Here is a 14,085-nt window from a genome sequence, read left to right on the forward strand (position 1 = left end):
TGAACTTGTTAACTAAGGTATTGCTTTGTACCAACGAGACGTCATTAGATTGGTGTAAAAGATATCTTTCGATACTTGAGATGTATGATTGATATGAGCATGTTCTATCCCTATAAAGAGATGATCGATTCAAGCCCATTACACACCAGGAACGCCGCCAACACTGGCTTGCGTCCTATATCCCCATCCCAAAACGACATGTGTTTTGGAAGGTCTTGCAAATGTTGGGTATCTCTCTGACCCACACAAAGGTCATTCCCAAATTGGTTAAGTGTTCACCATGGGTAAAGACCGTGATATCTTGGAGGTCTACAGAACTGACCCTGGTTGCTATATCTTCGAACAATGCAGAGATTATTGCTCTTCACGAAGTGGTTCGTGAATGTATATGGATTGGATCCATAATTACGCATGTTCGAACAATTGTGGTTTCAAGTCTACCACAGATGAGCCTACAAGCATTTAAGATAATGCTGCTTGTTTTGAACAAATGAAACAAGGCTATATCAAAAGCGACAACACCAAGGATAATCAACAACAACAAACTCTCCTCAAGATCAAAGTGAACTAGGTTCAATATGAGGACAGTGTGGCAGGCATGCTCACTAAGTCATTGCTTAAATTCCACTTTTGGGAAACATGTTGGTAACATCATTTGCAGAAGTTATCAGAACTCCCATGATCGTAGTCATCAGGGGGAGATGCAGACATTAGGGGGAGATGCCTACATGTATGGTCTCGAAACGTGAAAGATGTGTTGTGCTCTTTTTCCCCTTCGACCGAGGTTATTTTTGTCCCACTGGGTTTTTGTTACTCGACAAGGTTTTTAATGAGGCAAGGAGAGGAGCACCACTTTTGGGCCACACAAGGGGGAGTGTTCAACTAAATCCAGAATATGTGTCTGGCCCAAACTCTAGGTTACTTGACCTAGTTGTAATAAGGTTTAGAATTAGAGATATTCTCGGAGATATTCATAGATATCTGATTAATTGACGATTATCTTTCCTTGTACAATTCTGATTCTATGTCTTGTAATAAGAGGCCTTTATTATCAATGAAAGTACGACTCAATTCTCTCCCAATTTCAGTTTTCCTTAAACAATGTTAAATTTACGATGAGCTGAACTGGATTGATTGGGATCGACAAGTGGATTCTATAGCGTTTGGCTCTTCAGGTTCAGGTAATCAGGTTAGTACGCAACTGCTATGTAGGTGTATCGGTGATATAGATTTGTATATAAGATGCTAATTAAACTTTGGTTTTTATGCATTGAAATGGTGTAGGTAAGCAATTAAAAGCTGCTATATAATATACTCGCATGCTGTCTACTGTATATATAAGATTCTTATTCAAACTTCAAAGCTTTTCGGATTTTTCAACATTGCTTTTTGTTCATGAGCATTTTAGATTGTTTTTCAGCAGTCGTGTATATGATCAAACAGATATTCATAATCACATTTCATCAAGCAATGTTAATGTCTAATTTATTGCTTGACAGTTGTATTGACAACCTAAGAAGTGGATTCTATTGTTTGTGCATGTTGGTAAAGAAGTGATAAGCGCATAAACAAGTATACTTGAAAGCATCTTTGTGATGGATTTAATCAGAATGCTCAAATCAAAATTGTGGAGTATTTTATACACAAATATTCTAATTTGCACATTGGTATTGATATTCAGAATGATCATTGTTACTTTTATCCTAGAACAAAGGAGAAGCAAAAACCAGCTTAATAGAAGAACCAGGCAACATTTTTGTCCAAAATCGTTTCTTTTGGTGCAGTCAGACTTCCGCTAGTGGATCATGAGAATTTTTATTTATTTATTTGCATGACATGAAATAAGTGGGGGTGACTTGATGCTGAATATCAAGTTAAAAGAATCATTCCGAGTAATTCTATGCAAAGGAACTATTACAAAGCACAACATTTGAGGGTGGAATTGATCAATTGATGATGACAACTCTCTTTTATCCTTCCTCTCAACATGACATTCTATATTTATCGATATTTCACAAAGTTGATTGGCGTTATAAGTTCATTGTTCAATTTCTCGTTTCTTTTTCGTAGGCATATCTTTCAAACCTAAATCCAGATGTCAATGTGTCCTTTACTAGGTTGATTGACTGCTTCATGCTCCTGTCAATCCCAAACAAAATGGCAAATATTGGTTCTTTTCATAGTGTATTATTATTGTATGACTAGCTACTACTGATCAAGCAAGCTTTGCAGAAACAGCTCAAGTCTTCCTAATTCTTTTCATGAAGCCTGTTTCATGTAGATACTCTTCAATGTATCAATTTTATTTGGGATGAAAATTTGCAAAATGTTGTAGGAGAATTGTAATTGTGTTTATTATTGATAATAGGAGCCCTTTATATAGGGAGTTACAAGGTACACAATAGGTAATAGAATCCGAATACAATTGAATACCTAAAACACTTTCCTATTACAACTCTAAACCCTAGTTTGTAGAGGCACACATTATGTCGACATCCTTCAACACTCCCCCTTGTGCCGCTCAAACTTGGTGATGACGCTTTGATTGTTGCCTAGTTAAAAACCTTGCCAGGTAACAAAAACCCTGTAGGACAAAAATAACCCTGGTCTAAGGACAAAAAGAGCACAACACCTCCTTCACTCTTCGAGATCGAACATGTAGACATCATGCATTCATGCCTCCCCCTGATGTCAATATCTCCCCCTGATTGCTACAATCATGGGAGTTCGGATAACTTTCTCAATCCGATGCTCTTCACATGTTTCTCGAAGGTGGATTTTGGTAACGACTTAATAAATAAGTCCGCTACATTATCCTTTGATCGGATTTGGTTCACTTCAATATTTAGAAGTGCTTGTTGTCATTTTGATGGAGGGGAGGAGGAGCACGGAAGGTGGCATTTTTCCTTGTGTGGTCTGATCCCACACTTCCGTCATTTCTTTTCTCTCTGTAGGATAGAACAAGCCCATATCAATCGTACCTCTCAAATATCAAAAGATTGTCTTTATACCAATCTAATGGCGTTGCGTTGGCGCGGGACTATATCTAGCCAATAAGTTCATAATAATTGAGGTGTCCGGTCTTGTATTATGCTAAATACAATAATGCGCCTATTATACATAAGTACGCACCTCTGCTATTAACACATCTTCGTCATCATCCCTGAGATGAAACGGATCCCTTTTAGGGTCAAGACTACAGACGACCATGGGAGTGCATCTTTGACTTTATCAAAATGCAAAGCATTTATTGACACGGTATACCAGTTCTAAATCTAGACAAAACCGTGTTCTCCCAAGGTCCTTCATCTCAAACTCGGATTTCAGGTATTCAGCGGTTTCCCTTAACTCTCAAGGGTTTCAATTATGTTTATCAACATAAACCGCGGCAATTGCAAATCCAGAACTTGTCATGAAAACGCAGGGGCATAGTTCATCATATCCCTTCCCAATCAAGTAGTCATTTTAGTGAGCGTTTCACCCTCATTGCACACGCGCTCCGTGGTCAAGAGCCACTCGATTTGGGTAAATGAAGTACACAAGACCCTTCATTATATTCCGTATCTAGATCCCCATAGAGATACGTAGTGACCACATTCGTAAGCTGGATGTTCAGTTATTTGGAAACTACCAAACTGACAAGGTAATGGAGTGCAATGACATCCATTACGAGAGAATATTTCTTCTCGTAGTCGATTCCAGGGCGTTTTGTGAGAAGCCTTGCGCCATAAGGCAAGATTATCATCTCTTTTTCTCATCACGCTATCTAACGAAGACCTATTAATGTCAACAAGTTTTATGTTAGGAGGTGTTGGCATCTCAGGCCTGAAATCCTTCCTTTTCGTTAGTGAATCCATTTCAACCTGGATCACATCTTTCCATTTAGGCCAATTTTCTCTACGTTGGCATTCTTCAACGGAGCAAGGTTCGATGTCATTGATCTCAATAATTCCACGTCCTCATGTACACTAGTGTAGTTTGTAGAGATCTCTATATTCTCAGGAATTGGTTCTAACATTGAGGCGTCCCCCAACGATGTCTCTTGGACATAACCACAATCCAAAATATTCTCATGAGACGGATTTTGAGTATCAATGATAAATGGATCAAGTTGTGCCAAACTTGCTCTTTTCTTAGAACGAGAATCCATCGAACCTATGGGTCTCCTACTCTCTGTAGCAGAACCCATGGCCTATGACGCCATTATGCCACCTTTGTGGTGTCACCATACCACCATCCATGGTGGTGTTGCCGTACCCATCTTCCTGTTGAACTTTGACGTTCTAATCTCTCCCTAACGATGGGAAGACTGTCTCATCAAAGTGACAATCCGCAAATCTAGCGGTAAATTGATCGCCTGTCAAGGGTTCTAAGTAGCGGATAATGGTTAGGGAGTCATATCCAACATAAATATATATATATATATATATATATATATATGCATTCATTGCAATGACTCATGTTGATGCGTTGTGGCGGCGCAATTGGCACATAAACCGCGCACTCAAATATGCATAAGTACGAGATATTTAGACTCGGACCCAGTCACTAGCTGTAACGCAAATAAAAGTTGAGTGGATGCTATGAGTCGTAGACGAATGAACATAGATGCATGCGATATAGCATAACCCAAGCGGAAATATTGGTGCGCATTACCAAAGTCCGGGCTACCATCGTAGTCTTTTAATGGTGGCTTTTCCGCCAGACCAATTGGGTGTGTACATGAGAATATGATACTTAATATCAATACCCAATGATATGCAATAGTCATCGAAAATTTTCGATGTAAACTCTCTAGCATTATCAAGTCAAAGTGACTGAATGAGATGATTTGGGTAGTGAGCCCGTAGCCATATTTTATGTGCTAGGACTGTAGTATAAGCAGCATTATGAGTGGATAATGGCACAACATGTGACCAGCGTGTTTGAGTATCAACCAACACCATAAAACATCTATACGGTCCGCAAGTTGCTTGATCAAATCCACAGAATTCCCTTAGATTCTTTGTAAGAATGGAATTATTTCCTCAATCTCCTTTGCATAGGATGGTCTCAATCCTAAATAACAGGCTTGACAGAACAAAACATGGGCCTTATAATCAACCAATGAAGGTTTTGGTTAAGCCACTATGTCACAATGGACTTGAGAAGTAGGGAGAGGAGTTGAATTAGGGTTTATGGCGTCAATACCATGTATTTGCCGCAGGGAGTAGGCGGCGCCGGCCATGTGTGGCCGGTCTTTGTACAATCATGGCGCCATGAGGCGCATGTGCAGCTCCTCGAACCAATTCTTGGTTCTTATTTTTCTTCGTTCTGAAAATGGATGTCCGTGTAAAGTCTTTAACACACGGATCATCATACCAAAGCCTATATGTGTCAGAATCCCATAAGTCGTCTTTCATGACATGGTTGGATTCAATAACTCGAATAGTGGTTGCATACAACCCACTAGAGCGACACATAAGTTTCTCTAATACTCGTTTATGTCCGTAGTCATTAGAGGTGATGCAAAGGAACTCTGTCCATTCTCATAATGTGTTTCCACATGAAAACCATTGGCTCTTATATAATAAAGTTCGAATTAAGTTATGTCCAAGACATTAAGTAAAAGAATTGACACTTTATTAATAGCCAATGATTACATCAAAGTATCTAAAATCTAATCCAAAATAAAATCAAACTAAGACACATTGTAGTCACTCTATCCGTTTGGTAACTCCAATCAAATATGACCAGGAAAGTAGAGAGAGATGTTGGTAGAGCGAGGCTCTCTTAAGTACCAATAATCTCAATGACTTTCCTAGACATCATATTTTATTGGGTCCGCCACATAAGAAAGAGTTAATACAATTGTCATTTATTGACTAAGGCATATTGCCATTACAAAAGTTCTTGGAAAAATAAAGGACTAATCTAATCAAAGTCTGCTGCATCCTTGTGCACTTCATCTTCAGCTTTGAAGTCCTCTATGGTGATTGACATCTCCACTATCTTCTTCTTCTTCTGCAAGGTACACTTCTTGCTCCCTCAGGTCCCTGTATGCCCTGTATCTTGTAGCTAGTTGCTCGCTTGCCTTGCATTGCTTGAACCAATGCTCAATTGATCCACATCGATGACACACATCATTGTGGTTGCCTCCCTTTAATTGAGGTGCATGTTGCGGGCGTTCCCTAGGAGGGTTGGTGCCACCACCACGACCCATGGAGCCACCACCACGACCCATGGCGCCACCACCAAGGCTAGGGATACCACGACCTCCTCTCTCACGTGTGGCATTACCACCACGTGTATCCACACCAAACTTGCAGTTTCCTTCCTGGTTAGGGCGGTTATATGGGCCCATACGTCCCTCATGTCCCTCATTCTTAGGGTACCGCTCCTTGAGCCCTCCTTTAGGTGCATTATAATTCGCCTCATGAATGCTCTTAGTTCCAATGGGCCTTGAATTATAATTCCTCACGAGTATGTTATCATGTTTCTCAACTACAGATATAACATTGATAAGCTGATGAAACCTTGTGATCCGTCCAGCATTGACTTCAGTACGACATTGCTTTGATACCAGAACAAAGGAGAAGCAAAAACCAGCTTAATAGAAGAACAAGGCAACGTTTTTGTCCAAAATCATTTCTTTTGGTCCAGTCAGACTTCCACTAATGGATCATGAGAATTTTTATTTATTTATTTGCATGACATGAAATAAGTGGGGGTGACTTGATGCGGAATATCAAGTTAAAAGAATCCTTCCGAGTAATTCTATGCAAAGGAACTATTACAAAGCACAACATTTGAGGGTGGAATTGATCAATTGATGATGACAACTCTCTTTTATCCTTCCTCTCAACATGACATTCTATATTTATCGATATTTCACAAAGTTGATTGGCGTTATAAGTTCATTGTTCAATTTCTCGTTTCTTTTTCGTAGGCATATCTTTCAAACCTAAATCCAGATGTCAATGTGTCCTTTACTAGGTTGATTGAGTGCTTCATGCTCCTGTCAATCCCAAACAAAATGGCAAATATTGGTTCTTTTCATAGTGTATTATTATTGTATGACTAGCTACTACTGATCAAGCAAGCTTTGCAGAAACAGCTCAAGTCTTCCTAATTCTTTTCATGAAGCCTGTTTCATGTAGATACTCTTCAATGTATCAATTTTATTTGGGATGAAAATTTGCAAAAAGATTTCTGCATCAGCGTATGAATATTCATTTGGGATGAAGATCAATTTCGAAGTAAATGCTTCACTGCAGAGAAGTAATTTTCCCTTTCATCAATCATATGTTCTAGTCCAGTGCTTTCATGTTTTCTAGTCACGTCTTTCTTGTACCTTATCTTCCAATTGATCCATGTCATAGGGCAGGTAATTTTCTCTTTCGTCAATCGTATCTTCTGTACAAATGCTCTACTGACCATCAGGTGAAGTCAGAGAAAAACTTCTAACTTATATTTTTTAGAAGGGGTTTTTCTTTTGGAGGTCTTGGGTACTGAAAGAGTGATTCATATATAGTTCATGTGTATCAGTTAGGATTATTCTTTGATTCTGATTTCATTTGTTCAGGATTGAATTCTGATTCCACTTCCGATCCTCATAATGCTCGCTTTCTGCTCCCACTCTCTAATCCGCAAGGTGATGATACATTGGCTTTTTTGACTTTGATGAGTTCTTTTTGGGTTTTTAGGGACTAATTTGTTAAATTTTCTATTCAGTTTGGTGTTTGGTTTCAGAGAAAAGGGTATGGAAAAACAAATGTATCTTTGTTTATTTTGTTGGTAATACACCAGACCTCTCTACCTCGGTTTACAGCTGTTCTTGAAATTGGTGGCAAGAACAGCAGAAATGGACCAAGTAGGTTTGCTGATATAATTCTTGTGTCCACTTCACACCTTTATTTGGAATTTTGGATACAGTGCTGCCGTTATGTTTTTCTGTACATTCATACTGGTGTGAATATACTTTACAGAATGATGCAATTTATATCCATGTCCATCCGTTTCAGCCCATACCATCATGTTTGCACAATAGAGTTATGGTTCATATGAAACGGAGTCAATTATTGAACTATCCGTAATTTATAACTCCACCCGTTTCTTGACACAGATCGAGCATGTTCTTAATGAAATTTTGAACTTATGGAAGAGTCATCAGCTTCTCTTTACTGCTGTCTCTATTATCATGGTGTCAGCATTAAACACAACCTTTCCCCTTGAAATTATGATTTCTCTGTTTATGTTTTGTCTTTCTTCTTCAGCATTATTCTTTATGCATGCGATTGGATTTTATTGATCCAATTATGCTATGGTTTTCTTCTGTCCATTTTTATCCTGGTCTGGCTTGTTTATAAACTCGGCCTGCATAATTTCTACAATTGAATATTCATCGACTCGGCCATGTTCAATGGAAAACTTCTAAGTGGTCTTTGGGTGATTTTGAACATATTGATACATATTTTTTCCCTATAAATTCAGCGAGGCCAGTGAAGGAAGAAGAGATAAGGAGGTACATTATCTACATCACATCAGGAATTTTCCTAGGCGATAAAACAAAGGGGTTCCAAAATCATAAAAACCTTGCTAGTAAGATCGGGGGATATGAGTCAGCCTTCCCTTAATGAAACCTTTCTCTTAGGTTTTCTAACTTACAAAATTAAGGCGGACCAAGATATTATCATGGCAAGACTAGTTCAGGGAGAATGTGGTTTGTATGAGAATGTTTTACGATCCTTAGTATATGCAGCAGATAGTCCAGTTCTTCAACCTGTCAATCTTTGGAACCTGAAATAAAGGGATGCACATGTTATTGCTTGTCGTCCTGTTTCCTCAATTGAACAAAGGAAATAGAAATCACAACAAGCAAATCAAAATGAGAAGTCTAATGAGTGTTAAGTATCATAGGCTTAAACAGGATAGATATTGTTGAAATCACTTTTATCAGATCACGTAACACAAAACAAATGAATGATAACGCCACACCTGTGAATATTCATACATTCTGATCAGAACAATGCCACTTATGTCTCTCAATTCATCTCTGTGCTATCAAACAACAGTGGAGTTATTCCATTTTCATTACAAAATTGTCCCTACCGAACATTACCTTGGGACATCTTTTTATTCTTTTGCCAGACCTGGGCCAATCTTTCAAAGGATAAGATTAAAAAACAATAAATTAGTTTTTGACTAGCCAGATCCCACAGCATACAGGGAGCCATGCCAAGGCAAATGGTACGAACACTAATCATTCTACTTAAAGTCTTGTGTTATGGATGTTCTGCTAGAATCCTTTGGTTTTATCTCGTGGTGGCTTTGGTAAAATTGATGTTTATGATGGCATGGGGATATCTTTACCTCATGCCTTAATCACTCTGGCTGATTGGCACTATAAATTCTCGCATCTGCTGGAGTCTGACAATGTAGGAAGCTGCTCTTGTATTACAACAGCAGCACTGGAAAGCACCCTCTAGTCCCTTTGTAAAGATGAACTTTAATGAGTCTTGTGGGTGATTCAAATGGCAGTAGAGGTTTGTGGGTGTACTAAACCACCAAGAAGAATGCTGGGGGATTTCTCTCAAAGTTTGGCTAGCTTTATCTCATCTCATGCAACTGAGGCCATGGTATTATCAGTTGAAGGGGATGATCTCAACCTCATCCATGAAGTACAGAAGGACAGAATACTAGTGAAATTGGAGCATTGGTAGAAAACTTGTAAGTTTTTTGTGCAGCTATTGATTCAAATTCAGTGGTCTTTTGTCCTTAGGTTAATGACAACTCCCTAAGATTTCACACACACACACACACACACACACACACACACACACATATATGAACAATTGTAGTATTTAAAGTTTTAAACATAATAAAACAGGACAAACCATGTGAATATGAGAAGGGATTGATGTCTGGAGGCAGTATGAGAATATTCGTGGGTGGGTAAAGTAGACTAAACTTATCATTCTTAAGTTCGGTATCGATTATTGGCAATAAAAAGAAGTTTGTTAGTGATTAATTGGAAAAAAAAAAAAAAAAAAAAGAGGAAAAAGGACCATATAATCACTGTTAACAGCATGGATATCCTTCTTAAGAAATGCTTTAATTATCTCAAGGGATTTTGCACTTCTCTCAGCGGCAAGTTAATAGTGAAACTAAAGGAAAAGAATGAAGCCAAAATAATTTGTTATCCTCAATGTATGTGTATCCAGCTTATCTTAAATTGTTGGTCTGGCAAACTCAGATGATGCATATGTCTTGGCTAATTCTTGAGACTTAAAGAGTACATAGTATGGTTAAAATTCCAAGAACTATATCATTTTCACCCTCTCGGTGCAACTTAGTAATGCTGTTATGTGACAAGAATGGTTTTCCTTGAAAAATCATCATGAACTAGTCCCATGGCGAACAGATATCATTCACTACTACTATATTAACTACCAATAACTAAGATATTCATATCATATGATTATAGAAATGCAACGCTTTTCATTGGTAGATCTATCTACACGTTAGATATAAATTACTAAGGTGTGCAGGTAGCTCAAAGATCCATAGTAGTGGCTCATTCTTAGCTTCAGGGATGCAGGGAGAACATTACAATCCACTCAACTAATCTTTTTTTTTTTTGATAAGACACTTAACTAATTTTTCTCACTCGATTGTTTATATACCTGAGCGGTTCATCTAGTTGCAAGCTAGCTTATGATCACGGCCTGGAATTTTAAACCGAAAATATTGTACGGTCCAATTTGGAAATTTACCGACTTAGAGGCTATGACAGGAAGATATTTTTCCCATAAGCACTGGTAAATGTTCTCCTTGGAGAATAAAAGACATTAATAGTCCAGAACTGGGATCAATCCCTCTAATTAAGCCTAAAGATGTTCCGAAATCAAACACTCTATGAGACTAGAATTAGTCCAGCCGTGTGTGTAGTCCCATTTGCCAACAGGCCATTAAGGTTTTCTGGGTCATCACTCTACATTCTCAAATGCAAACAAGTCAGAATGTTCTAGTTTTAATTTTCTCTTAATATATTTTGTGTTGTATTATGGAAAAGACGATGATAGATATATTGGTAGCTAAAACTAACAAATCAATTGTAAGCAACCAACAAAGCAATGGTGACACTAATTACTAGTAAAGAGTTATTCCTTAACCACTGCTAGTTGTACGTGTGACCATACCTTTAGGAAAGTGGAAGATGCGTTCACCAAACGCTGTTAAACCATCACAAACATTCTTACTATTGGCACTTAGCTGACTCTTCACATCAATTGACTCGACCCCTTCCACAAGATGTTGTGTGAAGCTAGACAATCTTCCACTGGCTTCTCTTTGCAGCCCTCTGACACACGGTGCTATTTTATCCCAACCCTCTCCTGCTATACTTTTGGAGAAAACAAGACCAGGAGGTCTACCAAGCCTCAATGGAGTACTTCTTGCTGCCATAACAGCTGCAAAATGCTAACAAATCAGGACTGAAACTCTAAGATTTCACAGCAAAATGGAAACACCCACATTAATAAAGAAAGAGCAATAATGTCACCCTTAAAAAAAATTCGACATACAAATTGACCTAAACTCCAGGGCAACAAATGCACTCAAGGAGCAGTAGTGAAATGATTGAATTTGAGATAGAAAATGCAAGTACCCTGATAAGGAACAGTGTAGAGCCAATTTGCAGGAACACCAATACCAACACCAAGCAGAGTGAAACCAACACTGAAGCCAACACCACAGCCAGCTCCAACATAGCCAATCACTTCAGGCCCAAAACCAGGACCCCATCCAACACCACAACCAATGCCTATTCCCAAACCCCAAAATGCTCCAGAGGTTGGGTGCACTGGGTTCCATCTTTCATACCTCCTGAACACTCCTTTTATAATCATTGTATCTCCTGCCATGAAAATGAGTGTGCAAGTTTTAATCTTTGTTCATACAGCTCTGGAAAAATAAGCACCCAGTTGCCAAATTTCTGGGTATTTGGGCTAATACTAAGGTTTCTGAATTGTGGGTATGGGAAGAAGACGAAGAAGTGAAAAGGAACCTGTGATGTGAGCTCTGGTCGTTCTTCCCCTTTGAAGTGAACTATTGGACACTACCGCAGCAAGAAAGTGACAAAGACCGTTTCTTTTGATTCTTCTTGTTTCTCGCTCTCATTATTTGTTTGAGAAGTTTTTCGTTGTGGGATTTAATATGGGCATGGTTATGTATATTTTTTTTTTTTTAAAGAGAGGATAGCTTTGCAATGAAACTCAAATAAGATGAAGGGCGACGTTGCTTCCACACCAAAAGTCCCACACCAAGGAATCAAGGAATCTTTTACCAGTACTGTACGTTTTTAAAAATAATTTTCAGAAATACAGTCCCGTTTTCTTGTTTTTGTTTTTATAAATAATTTTATTTGAAAATGTGTTCGATAGTTTAGTGAGAAAACATATTCTTCATATTCTCGGTTTAGGGGTGGATTCGGTAGAAAACCAACCACAAATTATGTCAACCGGGTACCAACCGATGTTGGTCGGTTTCCCAAATCTGCAATCGAAACCGAGCCGCCGCGGGCAGTTACCGACAGATCGGTATACCGAATTTCAGCTCAAATTCAAAGAATAGCTGGATCTTGAAATTAGGTTCCGCAACCAAGATAACACTGATCACAGTCTCGATCACACTTTCCCCCATCTGCAATCCCTAATTGAAATTAGAAACACAAAGCTCTTCCTCCAGGACACCTCAATCTTTTCCTCCAGAACACCTCAATCTCCATCGTCATCATTCTGGGTCTGATTGGGAGGGGATATTGTAAATCGGGTCAGAAGAAATTGAGTTGGGTTTTGGGGGTTGGATTGAAAATTAGGGTTATTGATCGAATTGAAGAAGAAGTTGAATCGTGAAATTGGGAGTTTTTGGAGTTGAATTGAATTGAGGGCTTGTGGTGGATGATTTATATACTGAAAAGAAGAAGATGATGAAGGAACTGGAGTATGAATAAAGAAGACGATGATGGAATTGAAAAAGAAGAAGACAATGATGAAACTGGAAATAAGAAGAGGAGGAGGAAAGAGAGTGAAAGAAAACACGATGAATGAGAGCTGATCCAGTTGAACTTGTTTTGTTTTGTTGATTTGCATACTGTAGCCAAGCCGAAGCTGACTTTCGGTAAGGCTTAGCTGAGCTGAAAAGTCAATAAGCCGAATATTTGGCCCAAATAGGCTTGGCTCTGTCCGAAATTGGCCCGATTTGGCCCATTAGGCCCAAATGGCCAGCCCTAACTAATAGAAAGAAAAAGTGAAAACGTCAAATTATTGTTTTTAGTTTCTCTGAATAAAATGAAAATATAAACACGAAAACATTACTGAACGCCACCTTAAATTTCCTGTGGATAATTTATAGGGATAATTTTTAAATGAATAATTTCATGAATTGAATGTTGTTTTTAGTGGCAGAAAGGCCAAAATTTATTTTGTATACATATTCACCAAAGTCTTTGAGTACTCCGACATTCAATTAATATTAATTTGATTGAGTAATTTGTGTGGAGGAGTCATCGATCATTTTAACACATTTATCAATTCGATATCATATACGAATAACTAAGAATTTGTTCAAGTAAACCCTAATTTGTGTTTGGCCCAAACCCTAGGTTATTTGCTCTAGTGATAATAGGGTTAGATTAGAAGGATCTAGATTCCTATTCAATGTACGATTACTTTCCTTATATGATTGAGATTCTATGCATTGTAATCCTCTATATAAAGAGGCCCCTATTATCAATGAGAACACACAGCAAATTCCTTTCAATTTCAGTTTCTCTATAACACGTTATCAGCACGAAGCCCTAACCTTGAATCCCTAAATTCGTAGCCTTCAAATTCTAGATACCACTGCCATCTACCTTGAAGATCCAAGTTCCAGAAAGCTAGAACCGGCCGGTAAACACCTGAACCGGCCCCTGGAAATCCCAGAAAACTTTCTACCCGGTTCGAAGCTTTTCTCCCCGGTTCGAAGCTTTTCTCCTTGCCCACTACTGCCATACTCCACCACCGGAAGATCCTTGGACCCAGAACCCAGAAATCGGAAGCCTCC

At 38.5% G+C, this 14,085-nt stretch overlaps 1 protein-coding gene across 2 annotated transcripts; it reads right to left on the reverse strand.

Annotated features, from left to right (window-relative positions):
• Window positions 1-8,481: 8,481 nt before the first annotated feature.
• On the reverse strand, window positions 8,482-12,205 carry LOC112180038 (cadmium-induced protein AS8). Of its 2 annotated transcripts, XM_024318535.2 has the most exons (4): window positions 12,047-12,205; window positions 11,648-11,896; window positions 11,181-11,450; window positions 8,482-8,778 (listed from the first exon to the last, which is right to left on the reverse strand). In XM_024318535.2, the coding sequence occupies exons 2-4, from the start codon at window positions 11,886-11,888 to the stop codon at window positions 8,765-8,767; spliced, it is 525 nt and encodes a 174-aa protein (XP_024174303.1). In that variant the 5' UTR covers window positions 11,889-11,896; window positions 12,047-12,205; the 3' UTR covers window positions 8,482-8,764. The 2 variants fall into 2 exon arrangements, with proteins under 2 accessions (XP_024174303.1, XP_024174302.1); XM_024318534.2 differs by lacking the exon at window positions 12,047-12,205 and having other exon boundaries at window positions 11,648-12,040.
• Between the last annotated feature and the right edge of the window lie 1,880 nt (window positions 12,206-14,085).

The sequence above is a fragment of the Rosa chinensis genome, chromosome 7, assembly GCF_002994745.2.
Source record: "Rosa chinensis cultivar Old Blush chromosome 7, RchiOBHm-V2, whole genome shotgun sequence".
In the NCBI taxonomy this organism is placed as follows: domain Eukaryota; kingdom Viridiplantae; phylum Streptophyta; class Magnoliopsida; order Rosales; family Rosaceae; genus Rosa; species Rosa chinensis.

Coding starts and splice junctions, on each gene's coding strand:
- LOC112180038 (XM_024318534.2), bottom strand. CDS start 11,903: ATGGCAGGAGATACAATGATTATAAAAGGAGTGTTCAGGAGGTATGAA. Junction 11,451..11,647: donor CTACACTGTTCCTTATCAGG/GTACTTGCATTT, acceptor AGCATTTTGCAG/CTGTTATGGCAGCAAGAAGT.